Source organism: Xyrauchen texanus, chromosome 28, assembly GCF_025860055.1.
Source record: "Xyrauchen texanus isolate HMW12.3.18 chromosome 28, RBS_HiC_50CHRs, whole genome shotgun sequence".
NCBI classification, from domain to species: domain Eukaryota; kingdom Metazoa; phylum Chordata; class Actinopteri; order Cypriniformes; family Catostomidae; genus Xyrauchen; species Xyrauchen texanus.
In genome coordinates, this window is record NC_068303.1 from 26,235,755 (window position 1) to 26,250,103 (window position 14,349).

Consider the following 14,349-nt stretch of genomic DNA (forward strand, 5'->3'; position numbering starts at 1 on the left):
TGGAAAACAGGGTGAAAAGTCATATGTCAGAGGTTACAGCACAACCATACATCTCACTTTTCTATTGGCTTAACCCTGATGTGGATGGTGACGATGTCACATTGCCCGGCGAGTTACAGGAGATGCTTCTATTTGTGAGTGATCGTTTTACAACCCAGGATCTAGCAAAACACAGACCTCATGCACTTGGCAGGCAGATTTTTCCAGTGACTCTGTAACTTGACAAGGAAAGGTATCCATTTTGACACATATACCTCTTGTGCATGTTAATTTTTAAACACAAAGAGCCACTGACGTTTCAATGCAATTATCATGTATTCCACCAGCAAGATGAGAAAATAAAAGTTTTAGTTATGATTGAAATACATATGGGTGTTTCTTCAACTTCAGGAACTTTATATATATATATATATATATATATATATATATATATATATATATATATATATATATATATATATATAAAATAACAACTATATTGGTTTTGTTATAATGAAGGTCACATTCATTTCACATCATTTATATTAACTACAAGTTAAGCTGAATTGACAGCATTTGAGGGGCAATTTGTGGAACTCACAAATATGAGTTCCAGTGAGGCATTTACAATGGAAGTCAATGGGGCCAACTCTAAATGTTAAAATACTAACTTTTTCAAAATTATAGCCACAAGACATAAACAATATGCATGTTAACATGATTTTATGCCATGGAATCGTTTGCTAACCTTTTCTGCATAAAGTTATAGCAAATTTGACAACTTCGTTGTCATGACGATGTAACTCTGCTAAAGGAATATATCAGATTCAATACAAGTTAGCATTGTCAGCATTTGTGGTAAAATGTTGATAAACACAAAAATTTATTTTGACTCGTCCCTCCTTTTCTTTACAAAAAGCAAAAATGGAGGTTACACTGAAATATATCTATAAAATCACAACTACTCACATTAGATTAAGATTCCAGTCATATCAGTAACGTTATAAACAATTTTTTATTTAATATGGAGAGGCCCATACATGGGGGCTGCCATGTTTGAATCACATGACCAGTTGAATACTAGGTTAATCTCCCTGTTAATGGACACTTTCACTCATGGATTAAAGTTATCATGGCTGACTGTAAATAGTACATTTCTACATCTGAAACTAATAACTATTGAATTTGAATGATACTGCATCCAAGCCATTAGGTGTCAGTGTCCAAGTCCAAGCTGACACAAACAAAAAAATTACTAAGTGCACCTATAAGGAGCTATCTACCTGATATATTACTTAAAATGATTTAGTTGTTAATAGTTAATAGTTTTTCAAACCTAGCCTTAAACTTAACACAATCTGAATTTTTCACAAAGAGTTCAAGCTTGGGACTAAGAAACCTCCTCGTTGACTTTTCTTAGGCAATTGAACACTAAAGCTCCTCCTCTCCTTTGCTCTTCATTCTTTTATGCAACTGCTGTGTCTCTTTGAATGAAGAGCTCTGAACTCTGCATGTGTGAGGGTGTGTAATAAAGTGAGCTCTGCTTTTTTTCGTGATTTTGCAATCTCAAATAAATTCACTTCAGACCTGTTTTCTAACATTCTCTTTTCATTCAACAAATTACAGTAGCACTTCATGCCTCTGCCTATTCTCACTCGGCTTTTATGGAACTCTTAGATTGGGAAAAAAACGTTATTAACAAAAACGTCTTTCAAAATCCTGATGTACTACTGATTACCTAAAGAATAATCTCTAACAACACCAAACTTTAATGTTGAGTTCGATTGGGGCCTGGGTAGCTCTGCAAGTAAAGACGCTGACTACCACACCTGGAGTCACGAGTTTGAATCCAGGGCGTGCTTAGTGACTCCAGTCAAGCTTCCTAAGCAACCAATTGGCTCGGTTGCTAGGGTGGGTACCGTCATGTTGGATTAACCTCCTCATGGTCGCTATAATGTGTTTCTCGCTCTCAGTGGGGCACATGGTGAGTTGTGCGTGGACCACGAAAAATAGAGTGAGCCTCCACACGCGCTACGTCTCCGCGGTCACTCGCGCAACAAGCCACGTGATAAAATGCATGGACTGATGGCCTCAGACGCGAAGCAACTGAAATTCATCCTCCACCACCTGGATTGAGGCGAGCCACTATGCCACCATGAGGACTTCGAGCACATTGGGAATTGGGCATTCAACATTTTTTGTTTTATTAGTGAATGGGTGCAATCTTACTAGTAGTATGCTGAGTGGCTTTTCTAAGATATTAAATCAGCCATTCACTTTATTTACAGTAGTCTTCATATAATACTTCTACATATAACACTATTATTCAATACCGTTACGATATGACAAAAAGTACATAAAAGTAAAATTTCACTCTTAAAAAATCTACTAAAGGATCGCTTGTCTCTGATTCAATACATTTAAAGAGCAATTTTGGGATGTTCTTGTAATGTAGCTCAACTGTAAACCATGGCACTATTAAGACCCTGAGACCCTGCATACTCATGCGTTTGCATTACGTTTTGGCTTCATTATAGGCTACGCATAATTTCATTTCATTTTAATTTAAAATGACTGATCTCAGTTCAGTAGACTCTAGGCTGTCATTAAAGTGTTAAACAACAAAACAACATAACGGCAATCTTAGATATGTCTTTGGAATAAATAGCAACAAAACTATATCTGGTAAGAACCCTCATTAAGTTTTTACATTAAAACCTGTTTGAAAATATTACAGTCTCTAGTTTCATCCGCTGTATACGGCGTAAGGATGAAAATAAGGTGCATTTTAAACTGTTCTGAGACCAGTGCAGACAGACAGCACACCAGAGGTAAAGTCAAAAGTTAAGTTTCAGGCTGATGATGTTTGGACCACTTAATACAGTATGTTTGGCAGACATGGGACAATGATAATCAGTACATAGTTTCAGAATTTTTCATGCAAAATTTTATTTGAACATGGTTGGCAGTGATTGGATGATGCTGGACATTACTTTAGTAATCAGAATTATTTATGCTCATTTCTTATGTAATGTCTGTAACATCTCAAAAACATGAATAACCAACAAAACATAGAAAACAATTTAATTGAAAAAATCTGACTTTCTGTAGCTTGGTTTTATCAAAAATGTCTCAACTTAGTCCCACATCTGTGGACATACATTTTTTGAAAATCTATTTGTACAAATTATTATTATTATTATTATCATCATCATTTGCATGTTTCTTAGGGGCAAAAAAGGGGGATGGAAATTCACACAGCAGTCACGCTCGGGTCTCAGGAGGTTAACATGATTCCCAAAGAACAAACATAATAATAAAATGTATACTCTGAATACACTGTAACACTGTATCAATTACACTGTAACAACTAAAAAACTCAGACACATTACGTGTCTGCCAAATGAATACATTTAATTGCACTGGTATACTGCAATTTCCCTAGACTAAAAAATGCTTTTGAATGCTGTGATTATGTGCCCATGTTCACAAAAGCAGTAGTTTCAGGAATAATCAATGGAATGTCTTAATGACATTATGATCATCTTGATCAGTGTCTAACCAACTTTTTGTTTTTTTAAGGGCAAAATTGTAGCTTTAATTAGGGTGAGAAAATAATGATAAGAGTTTTCAAATTGGGGTGAACCATCCCTGTAATTATGCCCATATTATGTTGTGCCAGCTACACTCAGTGACAGTGGGCAATCCCCGAATATGAATGAATTTGTTACGCTACTTGTGTTGAAAACAGATCGTAAAGGCCTAGTGCTCCCTCTGGTGCACAATCAATGCAACAACTTCCAAATTAAGTGTGCCTATTTCACACTGCATGCATGTTACTACATCAAACTTATACCGACGTATGTAATAACAGTGTGCATTGCAATGCTTACCATATTTACATAATTATATGTAAAATGTATATAATGTATAATAAAAAATTATGTCTCATATTTACATAAGCCCTGGTCCCAGGCACACATATCCAGTGTTCCAGTATACCACATTAAAACATCAGCAAATTTACTTTGGTAGTCACTCCCATGTCCAGTACCTCACTGTTACAGCTGTCAAATGCTTTTATATATTAGAGGGCTTCCCTCTGTGAATTCTTATCGCTTGGCAACAGAGGCTGTAAAGGTTGAGAGTGATTGGAGGAGAGGAACGCAAGGTAAATCATATGGGGTGCCGTTTGTAAAGTGGCTCACGCTGAAAATAACAGCAACATTTTGTCACATTTAGCTTCAAACAATGTTTAAAAATCTGGTATGAATTTTTGACGGTCACTTTTTAGCACATTTACAACAATATTTGTTAACATAGAGATATTTTAAATAGTTAAATCTAAATATTAAATGCTACACTTAAATGTTAAATGTTAAATATAAATGTTAAATATAAATATAAATGCTAAATATAAATATAAATGTTAAATATAAATATAAATATAAATGTTATATCTAAATGTTAAATATAAATCTAAATGTTAAATATAAATATAAATATAAATGTTATATCTAAATATTAAATATAAATCTAAATGTTAAATCTAAATGTTAAATCTAAATGTTAAATATAAATGTTAAATATAAATATAAATGTTAAATTTAAATGTTAAATATAAATATAAATATAAATGTTAAATCTAAATGTTAAATCTAAATGTTACATCTAAATGTTTCGTGTGAAACTAAATATTTAGCTAATATGCAAATTTAAATGCCGGTAACCGGAAGTGCCAAAATAAAAGCTCGAGGAGGTCAGTGGGTAGTGTCAAATAACGAATAAAAAACATCTCATCAGGGAAATGGACTCTTGGACATGGATTATCATGATAAAAACTAACTAAAAGAATAAGCACGTTTGGATAAACTGTAACTGTAAACAGTAGACTACTTTGAGGTTTTAGTGTCACTTTTATGAAAGATGAGGGACTTATGACCTGTGGCCATTATAGCCAGCCACGAGGGGGCTCACTTCGACTGATCTGTCATGTTTGCTTGCATAAAGGCCAGCAAGAGCCAATCCCTACCCGCCCCTGACCAGGAAAGGTACTGTCGGTCATGGCCGCTCTGTGAAGATGTCAAACGAATCGGCGTTAGCCGAGAACATCGGCAGAGCCGTTCTGGCGGCTATACAAAATTTTTCAACAGCGACAGCCTCTGGGACACCACAGAACACCTCAGTAATTTTAAAGCTGTACTTGAACAAGAGTGTGCAACCGTAGTCCCTTTCAGTTCATTATAGTTTAAGGACTTAATGTTTGGCTGTACGTTTAAGTATAAAAGGATTGATGGAGCTATCAGCTCTGGTTTCCATGTGGTTTCTGATTGTTATAAACGATATTCCTGTTTGTGGATGTTAAATACAAAAAGTGTTTACCTCTGTGAGACTGTATCTGACCCTTCTTTATACTGTAAGATGTTGTACTGTATGATTGGAAGGATATGGAATCAGTCAGAGTAATAAATCACTAATGTAGTTACTTCAACCTTGTTGTGTGTTTTTTAACAATTATAGTTGATGAATTTAACTACCAGAGTTTTTTTATACTGAAACAGTAGTGAAGGAATTAACAATGACATTTACTCAAGTAAGGTTCTTCTGTAGAAATTAAGTACTTTTTAGATTACAATTATGAATTCCCCTCCTCACCATTGAAAGCCATGTATATTCAGATTTATTGATGTTGAATATTTTGTGATAAACTGAAGATTGTATTTGTTCATGTGTTGAAAAAAATTCCTTCTATTCCTACTCCTCAAGCACTTTACCAAACCTTTTAGTAGCTGCAAAATGCATAATCACAAAAATCACTGAAAACACGTTTTGTTCTTACCTTGTGAACAGCCATCTTCTAAGAAATACATAATAAAGAGACAATAGTTATGTAATATATAAGATATTACAAAACACTGACAAGTATTGTTTTACTTCACTGAGTTGTTTTACTTTGCACATTTAGGTACTTTAAAAATCAGGAACAATGTATTGCAATGTAGTGGAAGACAGTTATGTATCAATACATCTGTAGAGCCCTGAAATTTGTTTCACAGTGTACTTTTGAAAGTGAAATAAGACTAATGTTACACAATTGTACATGTTATATGCTGAGATCACACATTTACAAGTTTATCAAAAATAAACTGTTGTGTTCTCTGAAACAATGTTTTGCCATTGTTGTTGTCATTTTGAAGAGGGTTAATGGCATCATTCAGTTCTTGCAAATCCCTGTCATTCAATGGGGAAAGTACACTTTGAGAGTTTGCTGAGGAACAAAAAACTACCCCTGCTGTTGAGAGTTCTGGGTTGTGAAGATGAGGCAAATCACTGTCCAGAGTAAAAAGCTGAACTGGTGTTCTATTTCCTTCAGATGACATAGAGTGATTGTTAAATCCAGCTTTGAATTCCTCCAAAGTGCGGTTGATTCTGGGTAGAAAGACATAATGGAGACAAAATAGGTCTGTTGCATTGTCTATGTCTAGGATACCCAGGGATTCCAGTTCATAAAAAATGGGTGCATAAATATGGCTGCAGTTTTTGTTCAAGTCTCGATTAAAACGCTCGATCCTCTGGTTGTGTACAGAACTTCCTGTTAAGACAGAGCCATCCCCCTGCTCACATGCATGTCCTCCCAAATCTGAACGTTCTCTCCTCCGTGATCAGTCCTGATGTGCAGTGGTCTGCCAAACTGTCGAACAGCTGCAGTAAAGAGATCTCTTACAGTTTCAGCACGATTATTGTTGGAGCAGTGAAGAAACATTAACATCCTACTGTAGCCATCTATGGCACCATGAACAACCAATTTCCACCTAATCAACTTATGATTTCCGTCTACATGCCATATGAAATTTGGATGTGGGACAGAGTATACTCGCCTAGCTATTGCTGTTCTTCTCCTGGCTAGGACACCAATTGGGTCCATCCTTCGGAGTGAATCTCTTACTCGTTGTCTTTGAACCACAATGTTTTTGGAGCGGAGATGTCCCATAAGCATCACTTCTCCAACATTTGGGTGTTCAGTTTTTATTTGTGACAATTCAATATCCAACTGTTGATCACTGATGCTCTTAAATTTTGACGCTGGCATATTATAGTCTTGAAGTAACTTGTAGAAAGTTGGCCTTGAAATTGAAAGAATAGATGCCGCTTCTGTAAAGGTGGTTTTCATGTGCTAAAAAGTGACCGTCAAAAATTCATACCAGATTTTTAAACATTGTTTGAAGCTAAATGTGACAAAATGTTGCTGTTATTTTCAGCGTGAGCCACTTTACAAACGGCACCCCATAAAATCATGACATTCAAGACAGTGAATGAGTGTAGCATGTGGTTGGTTCTCCCCACAAAGGGAAAGAGGAGAAAAGCACAGTGTTCAAGTAAGCTCTCCAGGGTCTCCAAAAACACCCCAGGGCTCCGAAATAAAGCAAAAGACAGAAGTGACGGTTAAGGGAGTGAAAATAATCCGTTCTGACACTTACAAGCTCCCACAGAGACTCGAAGCGGTCTGCTTATTAAGTATTGCTGCTTTCACACTTCTGTCTTAAAGCTGTCTGAATATTTTGGGAGAAAGAAATGCTCAATTGGACGTTGCAGGGGTTTCAGAGAATGAAAAAAGGACTTTTCATGATCACCAGCAGAGGTCAATGTTTTCAAACCATTCACAGTTTGAAGTCTCATTTTGCTGGCGATTTTGATTCAGTTGGCTGGGTGAGGAATTGGGTTTGAATGGATCAAATTGGATATACAGCACACACACACACACACACACACACACACACACACACACACACACACACACACACACACACACACACACACACACACACATGTTGATCTACCTATCATTATGAGGACTTTCCATAGACATAATTATTTTTATAGGCCTACTGTACAAACTTTATATTCTATCCCCTAACCCTACCTCTAAACCTAACCCTCACAGAAAACTTTCTGCATTTTTACATTTTCAATAAAACATAATTTAGTATGACACGTGTGTGTCCATAGACATAATGCTTTTTATACTGTACAACTATATTCTGTCCCCTTAACCAGGGGTGGGGAAATGTTTTTCCATTAAGGGCCATTTGAATATTTACATAATTATTAGCGGGCTATACAATAGCTTGCAATTTCTGATAGTGGGTTTAAATTAATGTGCACATAGCACATTCTGTTACGTGCTCACTCACCAAAAACACTAAAAGGTCTGTCTATTATACAATATTTTGTGTTATCATTTAAAATTATTTTTAAACATTATTCGAAAGGAATAATTTTTTTTTTCTGGTTAATTGAATCAAGGGCATTTTTTGCTTCTCAAATTATTTCTCAAATGGCCTCGCCGGCCTTATACGGCCCCGAGGCCTGACATTTCCTGGAAAACCACTTACACCCCCCCCACACACACACACAAATTACAATATCTATAATCTATATATTTTTAAATAATAACTATGATTTACATGCAAAAAAAAAAAAAAGAAAGACACAGCTATGTAAAGAATGAATAGTTAAACAAATGAAAGAATAAGTAATTGGTCATAATATTGATCATAAATAATATTCTTGGACCAAGAGAGCAGATTATAGTCATGGTGAAAGGTCATGCACTGATGGCTCAATGAATGCCAATGTGATTATAATCAGAATGCTGCTGAGTAAATGTTGTAATTGCTATGAGATGCAATCGAGATCAGGGCTCTGTGTGCCCCTTACACTGCCGATGCCTAGGAATTTTGTTCAGAATGTCAGCACTTCTCAATCCTTCATGTCCAGTGATTGTATCATTTGACCTCAGCTGCCTTTTACAATGCTTTCTTTTGTTTTCGGAATTATTACATTTTGCTATTCATTTCTATGACATCACACCTTCAGAAAAATAAATGCAATGACATTCCTCAAGAAGAGGCATGTCACTACTTGATCGCAGGGCCTGGGTAGCTCAGCAAGTATTGACTCTGTCTAACACCCCTGGAGTCTTGAGTTTGAATCTAGGACATGCTGAGTGACTCCAGCCTGGTCTCCTTAGCAACCAAATTGGCCCGGAGATTAATGTCACATGGGGTAACCTCCTAGTGGTTCTTGCTCTCAATGGGGCGCGTGGTAAGTTGTGCGAGAACCGCAGAGAGTAGCATGAGTTTTTTTTTTAATTTTGGGTGAAATTTTAGATGGTCAAATAAGAATTGCAATTACAATACAAAAGAAAACTATATAAGAACAGCAACTGAAGGGGCATTCAGTAATTTTTGTTTTTGTGGCATCTTGGACTTACACTGACACTTAGCGGCTTGGATGCAGCATCATTTAAAATCAATAGTTTTCAGTTTCAGATGCCATTGTTGAAATGTAGTATTCACAGTCAGTCATGATTACTTTAATCAATGATTGAAATTGTCAAATAACAGGATAGTTACTGAGATTATGCCAGTAGTATTCAGCTAGTCATGTGATGCTAACATGGCAGCCCCCATGATATGACTCTTTATTTGAATGTGAGTGCTCATGATTTCCTACATATATTGCAAAATTACAATTCATGTCTTTAGGAGTTGAACTTTTTTTTAATGAGGAAAAAAGTACTTGCACGTTTAAAGTCATTCGTAATGGAATATGCGAGCAAGGCTTCTTAGTGTAATGTAATTCATAAAACAGTCTCAATCCCAGAAACACTGAATGGGCATTGAGAGGCTGCTTGCGCACTCCTGATGAGGTCAGCGCTAGATGGCTCCCGGTGTGTCAATCAAACAATGACGTCATATATCCCCAGTCAGTGTTTCCGGTGAGGGTGGGAGGGGCTCCGCTATCCCGGGTCTGAATTCTTCGCTCGTTCGGGAGCGCTCGATCAGGCTGAACACGAATGCAGCCTTATTCGACTTCGCGGAGAACCACACCGGCACAAACGCAAGGATTCGCATACTTTTAGAATAGCACCTACTCCCAGTTTTTCGGGGGGCGTATTTATGCTGGTTAAAGGTGTGTGCAGTTCTCCATTATTATCTGAGATTTCCAGAAGAGCGGAATTAAGCGTCCGGTCATCCTGAGATTCGACAGGAGAAAAATCCCCGACACATCCCGCAAAGTGGAAAGTACAGATTTGTCGGGATTAAGGCGAATGGAGCCGACAGGGCCCCGGGAGTGAGGAGGGGGGAGGAGGAAACCAGTGCACAACAACGGGGTCGATCGCATTAGATCCTTGTTTATCTGAGCACAATGTTGGGCACATTTTGCTAGCTGGATGGCTGGCTAGCAGTTGGAGTCTGGGACTTCAGAGCTCCACAGAAATCAGACATACAAATACCATTTCTGTGTGTTGTACTTGGGCGCAGGGTAATCTCGTATTAATTTCGAGAAGCGCTATTTTTTAAAAATATCTTCTGGCTCTGGGAGTGGTAGCCAGGCCGCTTTATTTGGTAGAAAATGTCTGCGAAGGTGCGCCTGAAGAAGTTGGAGCAGTTGCTGCTGGATGGTCATCAGAAAAACGACAACTCGCTGAGTGTGGAGACACTGCTGGATATACTCATATGTTTATACAACGAGTGCAGCAACTCACATTTAAAACGGGAAAAACATGTGACCGACTTTTTGGAATGGGGTAAGTTGGTGTATTTTGAGTGTATTGATTACATATGGGTGTAATAATCTGCGTGTGTCCCTTTAAGACCTGTTTATCTGTTATTACATTTGGTTTAATCACCCTGCTGACTATTGTCAAAATTGCTGGCATGACATTTGCTGTTGGGATACTTGGCCTGGTTGTTTGAACAGTAATTCTTGTCATCTGCTTGTTCCAGCTTCAACAACCAACAGCTGGGATTGATATTTACAAGATACAGTGGTTCAGCCAAGAACAATATATAATAACGTATGATATCCTGCCATTAAAGTCCTGAGATTTTTCATCTTTTCTCAAACAAGGTGCCATTTTCTCTGTCAGGTGTGTTTTTTCAATCTCAGATTTAAAGATGTAGTAAAATTCCATGTAAGTGTGATAAAGGCATAGTCCCGAGAACTCAATCAGATATTTTAGGTAAACATCGAACAAGTCAGTTTTGCTTTCTAATCAATCACAGTGTATACCCCCCTTATAGAAGACTGGAGTTATTGTTCCTGATTTTACTTCTATTTATGCTACATTTGTTGCTGCTTTTGCCATCCCATTTGCATAAGGGCAAAGCTCATTAATCAGTCTGACAGGTTTGTCTTTCATTCAGCGAGGGCCACATCTAGGTAGACATCTGAATTAAGTATAAATAGTAACTAGAATTTGGGATGCCCCCTTTTTCAGACTCTTCCTTGTGTTGATTGTGGTTGGCCCTGCACAGTGAGTGGATTCTCTGTCCTGAGTGTTTGGTTGACGTCAGTAATGAGATTACTCCTCAGTGTGTCTGCTCCTGTAAAAAGGCCGCCACTGTCCTGGAGGAACCCATCACAAGCAGCTGCCACCTCACATCCCATCACTGTGAGTGAGCCTCCATAGTATGACCCAATTTCCAAGAGTCAGAAACTCCTCTGTTCTTGTCTTACTACTGCACTGGTAGGCTGCACGCTGTCTTGAGGTGCCCTTGATTGTGGAGGTTAATGATTAATGTGGTGGATGTTTTGCTGCTGCCAGGTAAACATAACCAATGGACTAATGCTACTGTAAGTGCAGTATTTTCAGGGTGGTTACTCTTAATATATGCTCATCATATTGGTAAGTGTCCCTCAAGTGGTGATCTTAGAATTAAGAGGTCCAGTGTTTACTTTCATCTGGTCACCAGATGACAACCAATTAAGCATAGACCGTATTCTTTGGATTTAGAAAAAACATTTTAATGTTGGAAATCAGCAGAGACCTTGTGATACAATATTACTTCAATATCTGGTTTGCAATTTTGGGTGAAAAAGGTCTTATATGGCCCATAAAATACAAATGATGTCATTATTTACTCACCCTAATGCTCCAAACATGTATGACTTTCATTTTCATGTATAACACAAAAGGAGAAACTTATAGAATCTTCACATGGCATTTTGCCATGGATCGAAAAGGAATGATGTCTCCAGACTGCAAAGCCCCAAAAAGGACAAAGAAAACCTATCATAAAACTACAATAAATGTAGCCAAACTAATTTGTGCACTATTTTCCAAATCTTCTGAAGCCATACAATCACTTTGTGTGATTTATTAACTCCCCATTGCAAAATAAAAATTCCTGAATATCCTATATTTTATAGGGCTTTCTATTTAATCGGTAAATTGAAAGTGATTAATTATATTAAGAATAACGTAATGAATCGCGTCTCAGGACTGTAATATGGAATATCCCTTCCATTGAAGCAATTCAAGCTTGAAGTACCACCTGTTTGCAGCAGGGGGCAATCAGTGAATCCCCAGCTGTGTAGGCAACATGCAGATCTACAGAGAACAAACAAAACTCTGGCTTGCTTGACGCCAGCACAAGAGAGAATGCGCTCTTGCGTTTAGACAAAGCTGAATGGAGCACAATTCCGAATGCAGGGATCTTGAGACAGGTTTTTCTGTTTCAAACTACACTTCACTACACTAAAACACTGTTTATGACGTGACAAAAGTCATTTTGTGACATTCCAAAACTGTCCATCTGACATGTGTAGATTTACGCATCCTTCGAAATCCTTTATAATAAATCTCCTTCAGACAGATTGACGAATTTCATTGCAAAATTGATTGTTGTTGACTGTTGGCCAATTATAGGTTTTATGTTTAGTAACAAGGAAATAAATAACATATTGCCTTCTAAAGCTTTTTTTTTGTATTGTCTGCCACAATAATGTAATGCATTTGAACTATCTGAATTACATTTAAAATAGGGCTGGGCGATGAAACGCTATGCATATTTATCGGAAAAAATAAATGTTCAATATAAATGACAAACTTTTGAGGATATTTTGCTGGTATTCTACATTTAGATGTACGTTTAGCTAAAAACGCAAGCAGTTCGTTAAAGTTATACACACAACTAGCTATCTGAATCACAGTCATGAAAGCAGATGGTTAGGAAGTATTAGCTGTCTAGCTGCTACATACCTCTGCTGTCAATGAAACCGGCAATGAGGCTCAGAAGCCACTAGCTAGCTATCCGTCTAATATGATATAGTTGTGTACCGTACAAGACAACACTGACAATGCAATACAGCTATTGACTGAACATAACAGCAACTCCGACATCAACACCATTGCTGTTTATTTCTGTACTATTTAGAGAATAATTTTTTTCATTATCTATAGTGCTGTCACAGGCAAGACAGTGTTTCTTCTTCTAGTGATGTTTATTGGCGGCTCTCAATCCAGTTTATGGCACATTACTGCCACCTACTGAACTGTGGTCTGGAGTGTCACAAGAATGTTTTCTCACACACTCACTCTGAGTGGTGGGCTCTCTCTTTATCCAAAAATATTGATGTAAAAAAAAGCTACAATTTTGTATTTTTGGCATTTGAATGTTGCTACAATGTTGTATTTATGTACACACACAGACCTCACCCCCTGCGCACACACACACACTTCTCTAAGTATATTGTTATTGTTCATTAACATATTTGTGTCTAAGATCACTATGGAATCTGCACCTCATTATCACTGACAGACTGTGTTATTGACTGTGCCTCACACTCTGGTATTGACCAGATCTGTTTGTTCACAGTCCATCGTGTCTTACAGGGGAACTTTTCCAAGAGTCCTATGAGGACGAGCTCTGACTGGAGAAATTCCTGTATGGTGTTGCACAAGAAATGCTAATGAACCTGAATTGGAGTTATTGCACATGAATCCATTTTGTTTTGTGTAAGAGCCTGACAAGAAGTCAAGCTTGGCTTGTTCATTTATTTATTGCAAGCTCCTAATAACAAAGTTCCTAATAGTGCACTCTCACAAAAGCAATAAGCAGGGCACTTATACTCATTGTGATGTGTTTCTCCTTTGCCTGAATCCTGTGTATATAAGCTCTCAGACACGGCGTAACAGTATGAGCTGGTTTGCCAAGGTCAGTGGGTGAAAGAGAGTGCAGTATGCAGGTGTTTATGCCTGATTTCCTTCTCGACAGCAGACTGAAGACTAATTAAAGGAGCGGGTTAATCAGAACAAACACATCGGCATGTTGTCAGTTGCTAGATGCACAGATTTGTACTATTCCATCTTCCACAATGTAGTTTGGATGTAATTTGATATTGTGTATTGCATTTGCCATATAAAGGAATATGCTTGGGTCAATTAAATATATTTTGTAAATTTGGTCCGATATGGGAATAGCAACTTATATTAAGCAATTCGTTTTTTTCTCTGTAAGAACAGGATAGTGATTGTTGTGTTATGTCTTTCATGAAAAAGGTAAGTATATTAGCCACGCT

General features: G+C 37.4%; 1 protein-coding gene across 7 annotated transcripts in view; it reads left to right on the plus strand.

The window, feature by feature from the left end:
- Positions 1-9,792: 9,792 nt before the first annotated feature.
- Positions 9,793-14,349, plus strand: part of cdc42bpb (CDC42 binding protein kinase beta (DMPK-like)) — a 109,527-nt gene continuing 104,970 nt past the window's right edge. For all 7 annotated transcript variants that reach the window (XM_052096330.1, XM_052096331.1, XM_052096333.1 and 4 more), the window contains exon 1: positions 9,793-10,573. In XM_052096330.1, the coding sequence (XP_051952290.1) occupies positions 10,399-10,573 (175 nt within the window). In that variant the 5' untranslated portion in view covers positions 9,793-10,398. The remainder of the gene's footprint in view (positions 10,574-14,349) is intronic.